The 17,101-nt window shown below is 67.8% G+C and overlaps 1 protein-coding gene across 1 annotated transcript in view; it reads right to left on the bottom strand.

Annotated features, from left to right (window-relative positions):
- Window positions 1–190: 190 nt before the first annotated feature.
- Window positions 191–17,101, bottom strand: part of LOC108803702 (exocyst complex component 3-like protein 4) — a gene marked incomplete at its 5' end in the record, with an annotated part of 17,513 nt that continues 602 nt past the window's right edge. The window contains 4 exons of the mRNA XM_018575522.1: window positions 191–256; window positions 328–442; window positions 5,778–5,932; window positions 6,022–6,455. Coding sequence (XP_018431024.1) covers window positions 191–256; window positions 328–442; window positions 5,778–5,932; window positions 6,022–6,455 — 770 coding nt within the window. The remainder of the gene's footprint in view (window positions 257–327; window positions 443–5,777; window positions 5,933–6,021; window positions 6,456–17,101) is intronic.

Genomic DNA, 17,101 nt, shown 5'->3' with positions numbered 1-17,101 from the left:
GGAAGGTCGGCCATTGAGGGGGAGGGGACTGGAACACACGGAATGGACCAGTGTGACCCCCACGGGGATTCGGATCCCTACCCCAGGCCCATTATAGGGGAAGGTTGGCCATTGAGAGGGAGGGGACTGGAACACCCGGAATGGACCAGTGTGACCCCCACGGGGATTCGGATCCCTACCCCAGCCCCATTTAGTCGTGGTTCCAGCGCTCTTGCTCCGCCCTCAGCTCCTCCTCCAGCCTCTGTGACACCCGGTTCTGAGAGACATAGAAAGGTGCTGAGTGGGGTCACCGGGGGAGGGGGATGGGCGCAGTCGGCCGTCACTTACCTGGACCAGGTCGCTGTATTTCTGCTCCAGCAGAGTCCGCATCTCCCGGGGCAGCAGAGGGCCGAGCTCCGAGGGGTTAATCAGCGGAGAGATTTCCTGCCGGGACAAGATGTCTCTGGAGAGGGAGGAGCCACAGACATGTCACACGGGACCCCATAGCAAGAACATTGAGGGGCCCGCTAGACAGAACATTGAGTTTTTTTTTGAGGGGCCCCATAGCAAGAACATTGAGGGGCCCTATTGCAAGAACATTGAGGGGCCCTATTGCAAGAACATTGAGGGGCCCCATAGCAAGAACATCGAGGGGCCCCATAGCAAGAACATTGAGGGGCCCCATAGCAAGAACATTGAGGGGCCCTATTGCAAGAACATTGAGGGGCCCCATAGCAAGAACATCGAGGGGCCCCATAGCAAGAACATTGAGGGGCCCCATAGCAAGAACATTGAGGGGCCCCATAACAAGAACATTGAGGGGCCCCAAATATATTATTTCACTTAAATGCATTTCCCAAAAGATACTGAATATTCAATCAGTGTTTGGGGCCCCTGACTGCCCCTCCCCTGTGCCACATCCCCCTGACTGGCCCTCCCCTGTGCCACATCCCCCTGACTGGCCCTCCCCTGTGCCACATCCCCCTGACTGGCCCTCCCCTGTGCCACATCCCCCTGACTGGCCCTCCCCTGTGCCACATCCCCCTGACTGGCCCTCCCCTGTGCCACATCCCCCTGACTGGCCCTCCCCTGTGCCACATCCCCCTGACTGGCCCTCCCCTGTGCCACATCCCCCTGACTGGCCCTCCCCTGTGCCACATCCCCCTGACTGGCCCTCCCCTGTGCCACATCCCCCTGACTGGCCCTCCCCTGTGCCACATCCCCCTGACTGGCCCTCCCCTGTGCCACATCCCCCTGACTGGCCCTCCCCTGTGCCACATCCCCCTGACTGGCCCTCCCCTGTGCCACATCCCCCTGACTGGCCCTCCCCTGTGCCACATCCCCCTGACTGGCCCTCCCCTGTGCCACATCCCCCTGACTGGCCCTCCCCTGTGCCACATCCCCCTGACTGGCCCTCCCCTGTGCCACATCCCCCTGACTGGCCCTCCCCTGTGCCACATCCCCCTGACTGGCCCTCCCCTGTGCCACATCCCCCTGACTGGCCCTCCCCTGTGCCACATCCCCCTGACTGGCCCTCCCCTGTGCCACATCCCCCTGACTGGCCCTCCCCTGTGCCACATCCCCCTGACTGGCCCTCCCCTGTGCCACATCCCCCTGACTGGCCCTCCCCTGTGCCACATCCCCCTGACTGGCCCTCCCCTGTGCCACATCCCCCTGACTGGCCCTCCCCTGTGCCACATCCCCCTGACTGGCCCTCCCCTGTGCCACATCCCCCTGACTGGCCCTCCCCTGTGCCACATCCCCCTGACTGGCCCTCCCCTGTGCCACATCCCCCTGACTGGCCCTCCCCTGTGCCACATCCCCCTGACTGGCCCTCCCCTGTGCCACATCCCCCTGACTGGCCCTCCCCTGTGCCACATCCCCCTGACTGGCCCTCCCCTGTGCCACATCCCCCTGACTGGCCCTCCCCTGTGCCACATCCCCCTGACTGGCCCTCCCCTGTGCCACATCCCCCTGACTGGCCCTCCCCTGTGCCACATCCCCCTGACTGGCCCTCCCCTGTGCCACATCCCCCTGACTGGCCCTCCCCTGTGCCACATCCCCCTGACTGGCCCTCCCCTGTGCCACATCCCCCTGACTGGCCCTCCCCTGTGCCACATCCCCCTGACTGGCCCTCCCCTGTGCCACATCCCCCTGACTGGCCCTCCCCTGTGCCACATCCCCCTGACTGGCCCTCCCCTGTGCCACATCCCCCTGACTGGCCCTCCCCTGTGCCACATCCCCCTGACTGGCCCTCCCCTGTGCCACATCCCCCTGACTGGCCCTCCCCTGTGCCACATCCCCCTGACTGGCCCTCCCCTGTGCCACATCCCCCTGACTGGCCCTCCCCTGTGCCACATCCCCCTGACTGGCCCTCCCCTGTGCCACATCCCCCTGACTGGCCCTCCCCTGTGCCACATCCCCCTGACTGGCCCTCCCCTGTGCCACATCCCCCTGACTGGCCCTCCCCTGTGCCACATCCCCCTGACTGGCCCTCCCCTGTGCCACATCCCCCTGACTGGCCCTCCCCTGTGCCACATCCCCCTGACTGGCCCTCCCCTGTGCCACATCCCCCTGACTGGCCCTCCCCTGTGCCACATCCCCCTGACTGGCCCTCCCCTGTGCCACATCCCCCTGACTGGCCCTCCCCTGTGCCACATCCCCCTGACTGGCCCTCCCCTGTGCCACATCCCCCTGACTGGCCCTCCCCTGTGCCACATCCCCCTGACTGGCCCTCCCCTGTGCCACATCCCCCTGACTGGCCCTCCCCTGTGCCACATCCCCCTGACTGGCCCTCCCCTGTGCCACATCCCCCTGACTGGCCCTCCCCTGTGCCACATCCCCCTGACTGGCCCTCCCCTGTGCCACATCCCCCTGACTGGCCCTCCCCTGTGCCACATCCCCCTGACTGGCCCTCCCCTGTGCCACATCCCCCTGACTGGCCCTCCCCTGTGCCACATCCCCCTGACTGGCCCTCCCCTGTGCCACATCCCCCTGACTGGCCCTCCCCTGTGCCACATCCCCCTGACTGGCCCTCCCCTGTGCCACATCCCCCTGACTGGCCCTCCCCTGTGCCACATCCCCCTGACTGGCCCTCCCCTGTGCCACATCCCCCTGACTGGCCCTCCCCTGTGCCACATCCCCCTGACTGGCCCTCCCCTGTGCCACATCCCCCTGACTGGCCCTCCCCTGTGCCACATCCCCCTGACTGGCCCTCCCCTGTGCCACATCCCCCTGACTGGCCCTCCCCTGTGCCACATCCCCCTGACTGGCCCTCCCCTGTGCCACATCCCCCTGACTGGCCCTCCCCTGTGCCACATCCCCCTGACTGGCCCTCCCCTGTGCCACATCCCCCTGACTGGCCCTCCCCTGTGCCACATCCCCCTGACTGGCCCTCCCCTGTGCCACATCCCCCTGACTGGCCCTCCCCTGTGCCACATCCCCCTGACTGGCCCTCCCCTGTGCCACATCCCCCTGACTGGCCCTCCCCTGTGCCACATCCCCCTGACTGGCCCTCCCCTGTGCCACATCCCCCTGACTGGCCCTCCCCTGTGCCACATCCCCCTGACTGGCCCTCCCCTGTGCCACATCCCCCTGACTGGCCCTCCCCTGTGCCACATCCCCCTGACTGGCCCTCCCCTGTGCCACATCCCCCTGACTGGCCCTCCCCTGTGCCACATCCCCCTGACTGGCCCTCCCCTGTGCCACATCCCCCTGACTGGCCCTCCCCTGTGCCACATCCCCCTGACTGGCCCTCCCCTGTGCCACATCCCCCTGACTGGCCCTCCCCTGTGCCACATCCCCCTGACTGGCCCTCCCCTGTGCCACATCCCCCTGACTGGCCCTCCCCTGTGCCACATCCCCCTGACTGGCCCTCCCCTGTGCCACATCCCCCTGACTGGCCCTCCCCTGTGCCACATCCCCCTGACTGGCCCTCCCCTGTGCCACATCCCCCTGACTGGCCCTCCCCTGTGCCACATCCCCCTGACTGGCCCTCCCCTGTGCCACATCCCCCTGACTGGCCCTCCCCTGTGCCACATCCCCCTGACTGGCCCTCCCCTGTGCCACATCCCCCTGACTGGCCCTCCCCTGTGCCACATCCCCCTGACTGGCCCTCCCCTGTGCCACATCCCCCTGACTGGCCCTCCCCTGTGCCACATCCCCCTGACTGGCCCTCCCCTGTGCCACATCCCCCTGACTGGCCCTCCCCTGTGCCACATCCCCCTGACTGGCCCTCCCCTGTGCCACATCCCCCTGACTGGCCCTCCCCTGTGCCACATCCCCCTGACTGGCCCTCCCCTGTGCCACATCCCCCTGACTGGCCCTCCCCTGTGCCACATCCCCCTGACTGGCCCTCCCCTGTGCCACATCCCCCTGACTGGCCCTCCCCTGTGCCACATCCCCCTGACTGGCCCTCCCCTGTGCCACATCCCCCTGACTGGCCCTCCCCTGTGCCACATCCCCCTGACTGGCCCTCCCCTGTGCCACATCCCCCTGACTGGCCCTCCCCTGTGCCACATCCCCCTGACTGGCCCTCCCCTGTGCCACATCCCCCTGACTGGCCCTCCCCTGTGCCACATCCCCCTGACTGGCCCTCCCCTGTGCCACATCCCCCTGACTGGCCCTCCCCTGTGCCACATCCCCCTGACTGGCCCTCCCCTGTGCCACATCCCCCTGACTGGCCCTCCCCTGTGCCACATCCCCCTGACTGGCCCTCCCCTGTGCCACATCCCCCTGACTGGCCCTCCCCTGTGCCACATCCCCCTGACTGGCCCTCCCCTGTGCCACATCCCCCTGACTGGCCCTCCCCTGTGCCACATCCCCCTGACTGGCCCTCCCCTGTGCCACATCCCCCTGACTGGCCCTCCCCTGTGCCACATCCCCCTGACTGGCCCTCCCCTGTGCCACATCCCCCTGACTGGCCCTCCCCTGTGCCACATCCCCCTGACTGGCCCTCCCCTGTGCCACATCCCCCTGACTGGCCCTCCCCTGTGCCACATCCCCCTGACTGGCCCTCCCCTGTGCCACATCCCCCTGACTGGCCCTCCCCTGTGCCACATCCCCCTGACTGGCCCTCCCCTGTGCCACATCCCCCTGACTGGCCCTCCCCTGTGCCACATCCCCCTGACTGGCCCTCCCCTGTGCCACATCCCCCTGACTGGCCCTCCCCTGTGCCACATCCCCCTGACTGGCCCTCCCCTGTGCCACATCCCCCTGACTGGCCCTCCCCTGTGCCACATCCCCCTGACTGGCCCTCCCCTGTGCCACATCCCCCTGACTGGCCCTCCCCTGTGCCACATCCCCCTGACTGGCCCTCCCCTGTGCCACATCCCCCTGACTGGCCCTCCCCTGTGCCACATCCCCCTGACTGGCCCTCCCCTGTGCCACATCCCCCTGACTGGCCCTCCCCTGTGCCACATCCCCCTGACTGGCCCTCCCCTGTGCCACATCCCCCTGACTGGCCCTCCCCTGTGCCACATCCCCCTGACTGGCCCTCCCCTGTGCCACATCCCCCTGACTGGCCCTCCCCTGTGCCACATCCCCCTGACTGGCCCTCCCCTGTGCCACATCCCCCTGACTGGCCCTCCCCTGTGCCACATCCCCCTGACTGGCCCTCCCCTGTGCCACATACCCCTGACTGCCCCTCCCTTCTGCCACATACCCCCGACTGCCCCTTCCCTGTGCCACATACCCCTGACTGCCCCTCCCCTGTGCCACATACCCCTGACTGCCCCTGCCCTGTGCCACATACCCCTGACTGCCCCTCCCCTGTGCCACATACCCCTCCCGGCACTCACCGGCAGTAGATGTTACTATTGAAGTCGAGGAGGAAGTAGATGTCGGTGGTCTCGGCGCTGCGCCGGGCGGCGGTGTTCAGCCATTCTGCCACACAGCGGTGATACGCCGAGAGATAAATCCGGAACACCTCGAAGTCTCGGGGATAGGCGCACACCTGCGGAGGCGGAGATCATCAATAAGGGGGACGTCCTACAACTCTGGGGGGTCACTCTCCGGCCTGAGCCCCTCCCCCACCATTCTCACCAGATAGTTCCTAACCCCCGTCATGTCCTCCACCACCGTCCTCTTCACTCTGTCGGCCTGGGACGGCAATGAGCCCATCTTCCCCTCCAGGTTCTTCTTCAGCCGTCCTTCCACACTGCGCCCAACCGCCTCCACCCATTGGCTCCTCATGTTCTTAGGGCCCGGAGGACCCCCCCGAGCCTCCTCCTGCTGGATGACTCCGATCACTTCCTCAAGTTTCTGATGTTTTCCTTTACAGTTCAGGGACTCGTCCACCACGGCCCACATTTCCTTCATCAGGGCCTCGTATAGGAGGGCCACATCCTTGGCTTGTCTGCCGGGACTCTTCACCCCCACCGGGCCGACCTCCCCATCACACTCGGCCTCCAGTTCCATGATGTGCTGGTCAGCGGAGCGCAGGTCCCTCTGCTGGACCAGGTGATGGATCTCCAGAACTGAGGGAGGGAAAGGAGGAGATGTCACTCAGTGACGGCGTATGGGGCCCGCCCCTAGAGGGGCAATAGAGACCGCAACTAGGGGGCAATAGAGACCGCCGCTGGAGGGAGGCACTGGAGACCGCCGCTGGAAGGAGGCACTAGAGACCGCCGCAGGAGGGAGGCACTAGAGACCGCCGCTAGGGGGAGGCAGTAGAGACCGCCGCTGGAGGGAGGCACTAGAGACCGCCGCTGGAGGGAGGCACTGGAGACCGCCGCTGGAGGGAGGCACTAGAGACCGCCGCTAGGGGGAGGCACTAGAGACCGCCGCTGGAGGGAGGCACTAGAGACCGCCGCTGGAGGGAGGCACTGGAGACCGCCGCTGGAGGGAGGCACTGGAGACCGCCGCTAGGGGGAGGCACTAGAGACCGCCACTAGGGGGAGGCACTAGAGACCGCCACTAGGGGGAGGCACTAGAGACCGCCACTGGGGGGAGGCACTAGAGACCGCCGCTGGAGGGAGGCACTAGAGACCGCCGCTGGAGGGAGGCACTAGAGACCGCTGCTGGAGGGAGGCACTAGAGACCGCCGCTAGGGGGAGGCACTAGAGACCGCCGCTAGGGGGAGGCACTAGAGACCGCCGCTAGGGGGAGGCACTAGAGACCGCCGCTAGGGGGAGGCACTAGAGACCGCCGCTAGGGGGAGGCACTAGAGACCGCCGCTAGGGGGAGGCACTAGAGACCGCCGCTGGAGGGAGGCACTAGAGACCGCCGCTGGAGGGAGGCACTGGAGACCGCCGCTAGAGGGAGGCACTAGAGACCGCCGCTGGAGGGAGGCACTAGAGACCGCCGCTGGAGGGAGGCACTAGAGACCGCCGCTGGAGGGAGGCACTAGAGACCGCCGCTGGAGGGAGGCACTAGAGACCGCCGCTGGAGGGAGGCACTAGAGACCGCCGCTGGAGGGAGGCACTAGAGACCGCCGCTGGAGGGAGGCACTAGAGACCGCCGCTGGAGGGAGGCACTAGAGACCGCCGCTGGAGGGAGGCACTAGAGACCGCCGCTGGAGGGAGGCACTAGAGACCGCCGCTGGAGGGAGGCACTAGAGACCGCCGCTGGAGGGAGGCACTAGAGACCGCCGCTGGAGGGAGGCACTAGAGACCGCCGCTGGAGGGAGGCACTAGAGACCGCCGCTGGAGGGAGGCACTAGAGACCGCCGCTGGAGGGAGGCACTAGAGACCGCCGCTGGAGGGAGGCACTAGAGACCGCCGCTGGAGGGAGGCACTAGAGACCGCCGCTGGAGGGAGGCACTAGAGACCGCCGCTGGAGGGAGGCACTAGAGACCGCCGCTGGAGGGAGGCACTAGAGACCGCCGCTGGAGGGAGGCACTAGAGACCGCCGCTGGAGGGAGGCACTAGAGACCGCCGCTGGAGGGAGGCACTAGAGACCGCCGCTGGAGGGAGGCACTAGAGACCGCCGCTGGAGGGAGGCACTAGAGACCGCTGCTGGAGGGAGGCACTAGAGACCGCCGCTGGAGGGAGGCACTAGAGACCGCCGCTGGAGGGAGGCACTGGAGACCGCCGCTAGGAGGAGGCACTAGAGACCGCCACTAGGGGGAGGCACTTGAGACCGCAACTAGGGGGAGGCACTAGAGACCGCTACTGGAGGGAGGCACTAGAGACCGCCGCAGGAGGGAGGCACTAGAGACCGCTGCTGGAGGGAGGCACTAGAGACCGCCGCTGGAGGGAGGCACTAGAGACCGCCGCTGGAGGGAGGCACTGGAGACCGCCGCTAGGAGGAGGCACTAGAGACCGCCACTAGGGGGAGGCACTTGAGACCGCAACTAGGGGGAGGCACTAGAGACCGCTGCTGGAGGGAGGCACTAGAGACCGCCGCTGGAGGGAGGCACTAGAGACCGCCGCTGGAGGGAGGCACTAGAGACCGCCGCTGGAGGGAGGCACTAGAGACCGCCGCTGGAGGGAGGCACTAGAGACCGCCGCTGGAGGGAGGCACTAGAGACCGCCGCTGGAGGGAGGCACTAGAGACCGCCGCTGGAGGGAGGCACTAGAGACCGCCGCTGGAGGGAGGCACTAGAGACCGCCGCTGGAGGGAGGCACTAGAGACCGCCGCTGGAGGGAGGCACTAGAGACCGCCGCTGGAGGGAGGCACTAGAGACCGCCGCTGGAGGGAGGCACTAGAGACCGCCGCTGGAGGGAGGCACTAGAGACCGCCGCTGGAGGGAGGCACTAGAGACCGCCGCTGGAGGGAGGCACTAGAGACCGCCGCTGGAGGGAGGCACTAGAGACCGCCGCTGGAGGGAGGCACTAGAGACCGCCGCTGGAGGGAGGCACTAGAGACCGCCGCTGGAGGGAGGCACTAGAGACCGCCGCTGGAGGGAGGCACTAGAGACCGCCGCTGGAGGGAGGCACTAGAGACCGCCGCTGGAGGGAGGCACTAGAGACCGCCGCTGGAGGGAGGCACTAGAGACCGCCGCTGGAGGGAGGCACTAGAGACCGCCGCTGGAGGGAGGCACTAGAGACCGCCGCTGGAGGGAGGCACTAGAGACCGCCGCTGGAGGGAGGCACTAGAGACCGCCGCTGGAGGGAGGCACTAGAGACCGCCGCTGGAGGGAGGCACTAGAGACCGCCGCTGGAGGGAGGCACTAGAGACCGCCGCTGGAGGGAGGCACTAGAGACCGCCGCTGGAGGGAGGCACTAGAGACCGCCGCTGGAGGGAGGCACTAGAGACCGCCGCTGGAGGGAGGCACTAGAGACCGCCGCTGGAGGGAGGCACTAGAGACCGCCGCTGGAGGGAGGCACTAGAGACCGCCGCTGGAGGGAGGCACTAGAGACCGCCGCTGGAGGGAGGCACTAGAGACCGCCGCTGGAGGGAGGCACTAGAGACCGCCGCTGGAGGGAGGCACTAGAGACCGCCGCTGGAGGGAGGCACTAGAGACCGCCGCTGGAGGGAGGCACTAGAGACCGCCGCTGGAGGGAGGCACTAGAGACCGCCGCTGGAGGGAGGCACTAGAGACCGCCGCTGGAGGGAGGCACTAGAGACCGCCGCTGGAGGGAGGCACTAGAGACCGCCGCTGGAGGGAGGCACTAGAGACCGCCGCTGGAGGGAGGCACTAGAGACCGCCGCTGGAGGGAGGCACTAGAGACCGCCGCTGGAGGGAGGCACTAGAGACCGCCGCTGGAGGGAGGCACTAGAGACCGCCGCTGGAGGGAGGCACTAGAGACCGCCGCTGGAGGGAGGCACTAGAGACCGCCGCTGGAGGGAGGCACTAGAGACCGCCGCTGGAGGGAGGCACTAGAGACCGCCGCTGGAGGGAGGCACTAGAGACCGCCGCTGGAGGGAGGCACTAGAGACCGCCGCTGGAGGGAGGCACTAGAGACCGCCGCTGGAGGGAGGCACTAGAGACCGCCGCTGGAGGGAGGCACTAGAGACCGCCGCTGGAGGGAGGCACTAGAGACCGCCGCTGGAGGGAGGCACTAGAGACCGCCGCTGGAGGGAGGCACTAGAGACCGCCGCTGGAGGGAGGCACTAGAGACCGCCGCTGGAGGGAGGCACTAGAGACCGCCGCTGGAGGGAGGCACTAGAGACCGCCGCTGGAGGGAGGCACTAGAGACCGCCGCTGGAGGGAGGCACTAGAGACCGCCGCTGGAGGGAGGCACTAGAGACCGCCGCTGGAGGGAGGCACTAGAGACCGCCGCTGGAGGGAGGCACTAGAGACCGCCGCTGGAGGGAGGCACTAGAGACCGCCGCTGGAGGGAGGCACTAGAGACCGCCGCTGGAGGGAGGCACTAGAGACCGCCGCTGGAGGGAGGCACTAGAGACCGCCGCTGGAGGGAGGCACTAGAGACCGCCGCTGGAGGGAGGCACTAGAGACCGCCGCTGGAGGGAGGCACTAGAGACCGCCGCTGGAGGGAGGCACTAGAGACCGCCGCTGGAGGGAGGCACTAGAGACCGCCGCTGGAGGGAGGCACTAGAGACCGCCGCTGGAGGGAGGCACTAGAGACCGCCGCTGGAGGGAGGCACTAGAGACCGCCGCTGGAGGGAGGCACTAGAGACCGCCGCTGGAGGGAGGCACTAGAGACCGCCGCTGGAGGGAGGCACTAGAGACCGCCGCTGGAGGGAGGCACTAGAGACCGCCGCTGGAGGGAGGCACTAGAGACCGCCGCTGGAGGGAGGCACTAGAGACCGCCGCTGGAGGGAGGCACTAGAGACCGCCGCTGGAGGGAGGCACTAGAGACCGCCGCTGGAGGGAGGCACTAGAGACCGCCGCTGGAGGGAGGCACTAGAGACCGCCGCTGGAGGGAGGCACTAGAGACCGCCGCTGGAGGGAGGCACTAGAGACCGCCGCTGGAGGGAGGCACTAGAGACCGCCGCTGGAGGGAGGCACTAGAGACCGCCGCTGGAGGGAGGCACTAGAGACCGCCGCTGGAGGGAGGCACTAGAGACCGCCGCTGGAGGGAGGCACTAGAGACCGCCGCTGGAGGGAGGCACTAGAGACCGCCGCTGGAGGGAGGCACTAGAGACCGCCGCTGGAGGGAGGCACTAGAGACCGCCGCTGGAGGGAGGCACTAGAGACCGCCGCTGGAGGGAGGCACTAGAGACCGCCGCTGGAGGGAGGCACTAGAGACCGCCGCTGGAGGGAGGCACTAGAGACCGCCGCTGGAGGGAGGCACTAGAGACCGCCGCTGGAGGGAGGCACTAGAGACCGCCGCTGGAGGGAGGCACTAGAGACCGCCGCTGGAGGGAGGCACTAGAGACCGCCGCTGGAGGGAGGCACTAGAGACCGCCGCTGGAGGGAGGCACTAGAGACCGCCGCTGGAGGGAGGCACTAGAGACCGCCGCTGGAGGGAGGCACTAGAGACCGCCGCTGGAGGGAGGCACTAGAGACCGCCGCTGGAGGGAGGCACTAGAGACCGCCGCTGGAGGGAGGCACTAGAGACCGCCGCTGGAGGGAGGCACTAGAGACCGCCGCTGGAGGGAGGCACTAGAGACCGCCGCTGGAGGGAGGCACTAGAGACCGCCGCTGGAGGGAGGCACTAGAGACCGCCGCTGGAGGGAGGCACTAGAGACCGCCGCTGGAGGGAGGCACTAGAGACCGCCGCTGGAGGGAGGCACTAGAGACCGCCGCTGGAGGGAGGCACTAGAGACCGCCGCTGGAGGGAGGCACTAGAGACCGCCGCTGGAGGGAGGCACTAGAGACCGCCGCTGGAGGGAGGCACTAGAGACCGCCGCTGGAGGGAGGCACTAGAGACCGCCGCTGGAGGGAGGCACTAGAGACCGCCGCTGGAGGGAGGCACTAGAGACCGCCGCTGGAGGGAGGCACTAGAGACCGCCGCTGGAGGGAGGCACTAGAGACCGCCGCTGGAGGGAGGCACTAGAGACCGCCGCTGGAGGGAGGCACTAGAGACCGCCGCTGGAGGGAGGCACTAGAGACCGCCGCTGGAGGGAGGCACTAGAGACCGCCGCTGGAGGGAGGCACTAGAGACCGCCGCTGGAGGGAGGCACTAGAGACCGCCGCTGGAGGGAGGCACTAGAGACCGCCGCTGGAGGGAGGCACTAGAGACCGCCGCTGGAGGGAGGCACTAGAGACCGCCGCTGGAGGGAGGCACTAGAGACCGCCGCTGGAGGGAGGCACTAGAGACCGCCGCTGGAGGGAGGCACTAGAGACCGCCGCTGGAGGGAGGCACTAGAGACCGCCGCTGGAGGGAGGCACTAGAGACCGCCGCTGGAGGGAGGCACTAGAGACCGCCGCTGGAGGGAGGCACTAGAGACCGCCGCTGGAGGGAGGCACTAGAGACCGCCGCTGGAGGGAGGCACTAGAGACCGCCGCTGGAGGGAGGCACTAGAGACCGCCGCTGGAGGGAGGCACTAGAGACCGCCGCTGGAGGGAGGCACTAGAGACCGCCGCTGGAGGGAGGCACTAGAGACCGCCGCTGGAGGGAGGCACTAGAGACCGCCGCTGGAGGGAGGCACTAGAGACCGCCGCTGGAGGGAGGCACTAGAGACCGCCGCTGGAGGGAGGCACTAGAGACCGCCGCTGGAGGGAGGCACTAGAGACCGCCGCTGGAGGGAGGCACTAGAGACCGCCGCTGGAGGGAGGCACTAGAGACCGCCGCTGGAGGGAGGCACTAGAGACCGCCGCTGGAGGGAGGCACTAGAGACCGCCGCTGGAGGGAGGCACTAGAGACCGCCGCTGGAGGGAGGCACTAGAGACCGCCGCTGGAGGGAGGCACTAGAGACCGCCGCTGGAGGGAGGCACTAGAGACCGCCGCTGGAGGGAGGCACTAGAGACCGCCGCTGGAGGGAGGCACTAGAGACCGCCGCTGGAGGGAGGCACTAGAGACCGCCGCTGGAGGGAGGCACTAGAGACCGCCGCTGGAGGGAGGCACTAGAGACCGCCGCTGGAGGGAGGCACTAGAGACCGCCGCTGGAGGGAGGCACTAGAGACCGCCGCTGGAGGGAGGCACTAGAGACCGCCGCTGGAGGGAGGCACTAGAGACCGCCGCTGGAGGGAGGCACTAGAGACCGCCGCTGGAGGGAGGCACTAGAGACCGCCGCTGGAGGGAGGCACTAGAGACCGCCGCTGGAGGGAGGCACTAGAGACCGCCGCTGGAGGGAGGCACTAGAGACCGCCGCTGGAGGGAGGCACTAGAGACCGCCGCTGGAGGGAGGCACTAGAGACCGCCGCTGGAGGGAGGCACTAGAGACCGCCGCTGGAGGGAGGCACTAGAGACCGCCGCTGGAGGGAGGCACTAGAGACCGCCGCTGGAGGGAGGCACTAGAGACCGCCGCTGGAGGGAGGCACTAGAGACCGCCGCTGGAGGGAGGCACTAGAGACCGCCGCTGGAGGGAGGCACTAGAGACCGCCGCTGGAGGGAGGCACTAGAGACCGCCGCTGGAGGGAGGCACTAGAGACCGCCGCTGGAGGGAGGCACTAGAGACCGCCGCTGGAGGGAGGCACTAGAGACCGCCGCTGGAGGGAGGCACTAGAGACCGCCGCTGGAGGGAGGCACTAGAGACCGCCGCTGGAGGGAGGCACTAGAGACCGCCGCTGGAGGGAGGCACTAGAGACCGCCGCTGGAGGGAGGCACTAGAGACCGCCGCTGGAGGGAGGCACTAGAGACCGCCGCTGGAGGGAGGCACTAGAGACCGCCGCTGGAGGGAGGCACTAGAGACCGCCGCTGGAGGGAGGCACTAGAGACCGCCGCTGGAGGGAGGCACTAGAGACCGCCGCTGGAGGGAGGCACTAGAGACCGCCGCTGGAGGGAGGCACTAGAGACCGCCGCTGGAGGGAGGCACTAGAGACCGCCGCTGGAGGGAGGCACTAGAGACCGCCGCTGGAGGGAGGCACTAGAGACCGCCGCTGGAGGGAGGCACTAGAGACCGCCGCTGGAGGGAGGCACTAGAGACCGCCGCTGGAGGGAGGCACTAGAGACCGCCGCTGGAGGGAGGCACTAGAGACCGCCGCTGGAGGGAGGCACTAGAGACCGCCGCTGGAGGGAGGCACTAGAGACCGCCGCTGGAGGGAGGCACTAGAGACCGCCGCTGGAGGGAGGCACTAGAGACCGCCGCTGGAGGGAGGCACTAGAGACCGCCGCTGGAGGGAGGCACTAGAGACCGCCGCTGGAGGGAGGCACTAGAGACCGCCGCTGGAGGGAGGCACTAGAGACCGCCGCTGGAGGGAGGCACTAGAGACCGCCGCTGGAGGGAGGCACTAGAGACCGCCGCTGGAGGGAGGCACTAGAGACCGCCGCTGGAGGGAGGCACTAGAGACCGCCGCTGGAGGGAGGCACTAGAGACCGCCGCTGGAGGGAGGCACTAGAGACCGCCGCTGGAGGGAGGCACTAGAGACCGCCGCTGGAGGGAGGCACTAGAGACCGCCGCTGGAGGGAGGCACTAGAGACCGCCGCTGGAGGGAGGCACTAGAGACCGCCGCTGGAGGGAGGCACTAGAGACCGCCGCTGGAGGGAGGCACTAGAGACCGCCGCTGGAGGGAGGCACTAGAGACCGCCGCTGGAGGGAGGCACTAGAGACCGCCGCTGGAGGGAGGCACTAGAGACCGCCGCTGGAGGGAGGCACTAGAGACCGCCGCTGGAGGGAGGCACTAGAGACCGCCGCTGGAGGGAGGCACTAGAGACCGCCGCTGGAGGGAGGCACTAGAGACCGCCGCTGGAGGGAGGCACTAGAGACCGCCGCTGGAGGGAGGCACTAGAGACCGCCGCTGGAGGGAGGCACTAGAGACCGCCGCTGGAGGGAGGCACTAGAGACCGCCGCTGGAGGGAGGCACTAGAGACCGCCGCTGGAGGGAGGCACTAGAGACCGCCGCTGGAGGGAGGCACTAGAGACCGCCGCTGGAGGGAGGCACTAGAGACCGCCGCTGGAGGGAGGCACTAGAGACCGCCGCTGGAGGGAGGCACTAGAGACCGCCGCTGGAGGGAGGCACTAGAGACCGCCGCTGGAGGGAGGCACTAGAGACCGCCGCTGGAGGGAGGCACTAGAGACCGCCGCTGGAGGGAGGCACTAGAGACCGCCGCTGGAGGGAGGCACTAGAGACCGCCGCTGGAGGGAGGCACTAGAGACCGCCGCTGGAGGGAGGCACTAGAGACCGCCGCTGGAGGGAGGCACTAGAGACCGCCGCTGGAGGGAGGCACTAGAGACCGCCGCTGGAGGGAGGCACTAGAGACCGCCGCTGGAGGGAGGCACTAGAGACCGCCGCTGGAGGGAGGCACTAGAGACCGCCGCTGGAGGGAGGCACTAGAGACCGCCGCTGGAGGGAGGCACTAGAGACCGCCGCTGGAGGGAGGCACTAGAGACCGCCGCTGGAGGGAGGCACTAGAGACCGCCGCTGGAGGGAGGCACTAGAGACCGCCGCTGGAGGGAGGCACTAGAGACCGCCGCTGGAGGGAGGCACTAGAGACCGCCGCTGGAGGGAGGCACTAGAGACCGCCGCTGGAGGGAGGCACTAGAGACCGCCGCTGGAGGGAGGCACTAGAGACCGCCGCTGGAGGGAGGCACTAGAGACCGCCGCTGGAGGGAGGCACTAGAGACCGCCGCTGGAGGGAGGCACTAGAGACCGCCGCTGGAGGGAGGCACTAGAGACCGCCGCTGGAGGGAGGCACTAGAGACCGCCGCTGGAGGGAGGCACTAGAGACCGCCGCTGGAGGGAGGCACTAGAGACCGCCGCTGGAGGGAGGCACTAGAGACCGCCGCTGGAGGGAGGCACTAGAGACCGCCGCTGGAGGGAGGCACTAGAGACCGCCGCTGGAGGGAGGCACTAGAGACCGCCGCTGGAGGGAGGCACTAGAGACCGCCGCTGGAGGGAGGCACTAGAGACCGCCGCTGGAGGGAGGCACTAGAGACCGCCGCTGGAGGGAGGCACTAGAGACCGCCGCTGGAGGGAGGCACTAGAGACCGCCGCTGGAGGGAGGCACTAGAGACCGCCGCTGGAGGGAGGCACTAGAGACCGCCGCTGGAGGGAGGCACTAGAGACCGCCGCTGGAGGGAGGCACTAGAGACCGCCGCTGGAGGGAGGCACTAGAGACCGCCGCTGGAGGGAGGCACTAGAGACCGCCGCTGGAGGGAGGCACTAGAGACCGCCGCTGGAGGGAGGCACTAGAGACCGCCGCTGGAGGGAGGCACTAGAGACCGCCGCTGGAGGGAGGCACTAGAGACCGCCGCTGGAGGGAGGCACTAGAGACCGCCGCTGGAGGGAGGCACTAGAGACCGCCGCTGGAGGGAGGCACTAGAGACCGCCGCTGGAGGGAGGCACTAGAGACCGCCGCTGGAGGGAGGCACTAGAGACCGCCGCTGGAGGGAGGCACTAGAGACCGCCGCTGGAGGGAGGCACTAGAGACCGCCGCTGGAGGGAGGCACTAGAGAACGCCGCTGGAGGCCGCCGCTAGGGGGAGGCACTAGAGACCGTCGCTGGAGGGAGGCACTAGAGACCGCCGCTGGAGGGAGGCACTAGAGACCGCCGCTGGAGGCCGCCACTAGGGGGAGGCACTAGAGACCGCCGCTGGAGGGAGGCACTAGAGACCGCTGCTGGAGGCCGCCACTAGGGGGAGGCACTAGAGACCGTCGCTGGAGGGAGGCACTAGAGACCGCAACTAGAGGCCGCCACTAGCGGGAGGCACGGCTCAGGTAAAGAGAACCTGCCATAGGCTGAGCTCCTCCGGAAGATGCCGACACCCGGCCAATCAGAATTCACCACCAGCGGGGCCACCATTGGAAAGGATTGGATGCTCATGAGCTGGTATGTCAGAGCCGGAAGGGGATTGGCTGGTTGGTTTGGGGAAGGACTCTCACATGTCTGTCTGTTCTATCAGTATACATTGCGGTGGGATGGTGGATGTCTCTAGGGGCGTGGCCAGAAATGTCAGACCTCATGTATATCATATTGATGGGGCCCCATACGGTGTCAGGCTGCCTCTGCTGTGCCCCCGAGGCCTATAATTCCCCCCAGGACTCACACTGATGACATGGAGCAGCCAGGCGTTGTGATAGGGTAACTCTGCTCCTCAGGGGCAGGCCCACCCAAAGCCACGCCAATGCCTAGCCCGTGCCTTGTATGTGGTGACTGTGTCCTCCCTCATGATCAACCAATCAGATCCAACATTCAATGAGGTGGGGGAAGGGTGATGGATAGGGTAAGTTA

This window comes from Nanorana parkeri, unplaced genomic scaffold (assembly GCF_000935625.1).
Source record: "Nanorana parkeri isolate BGI_ZX_2015 unplaced genomic scaffold, ASM93562v1 scaffold4057, whole genome shotgun sequence".
Taxonomy (NCBI): domain Eukaryota; kingdom Metazoa; phylum Chordata; class Amphibia; order Anura; family Dicroglossidae; genus Nanorana; species Nanorana parkeri.
Note: the sequence above shows the minus strand (reverse complement) of the source record. Positions and strands in the feature narration are given on the sequence as shown.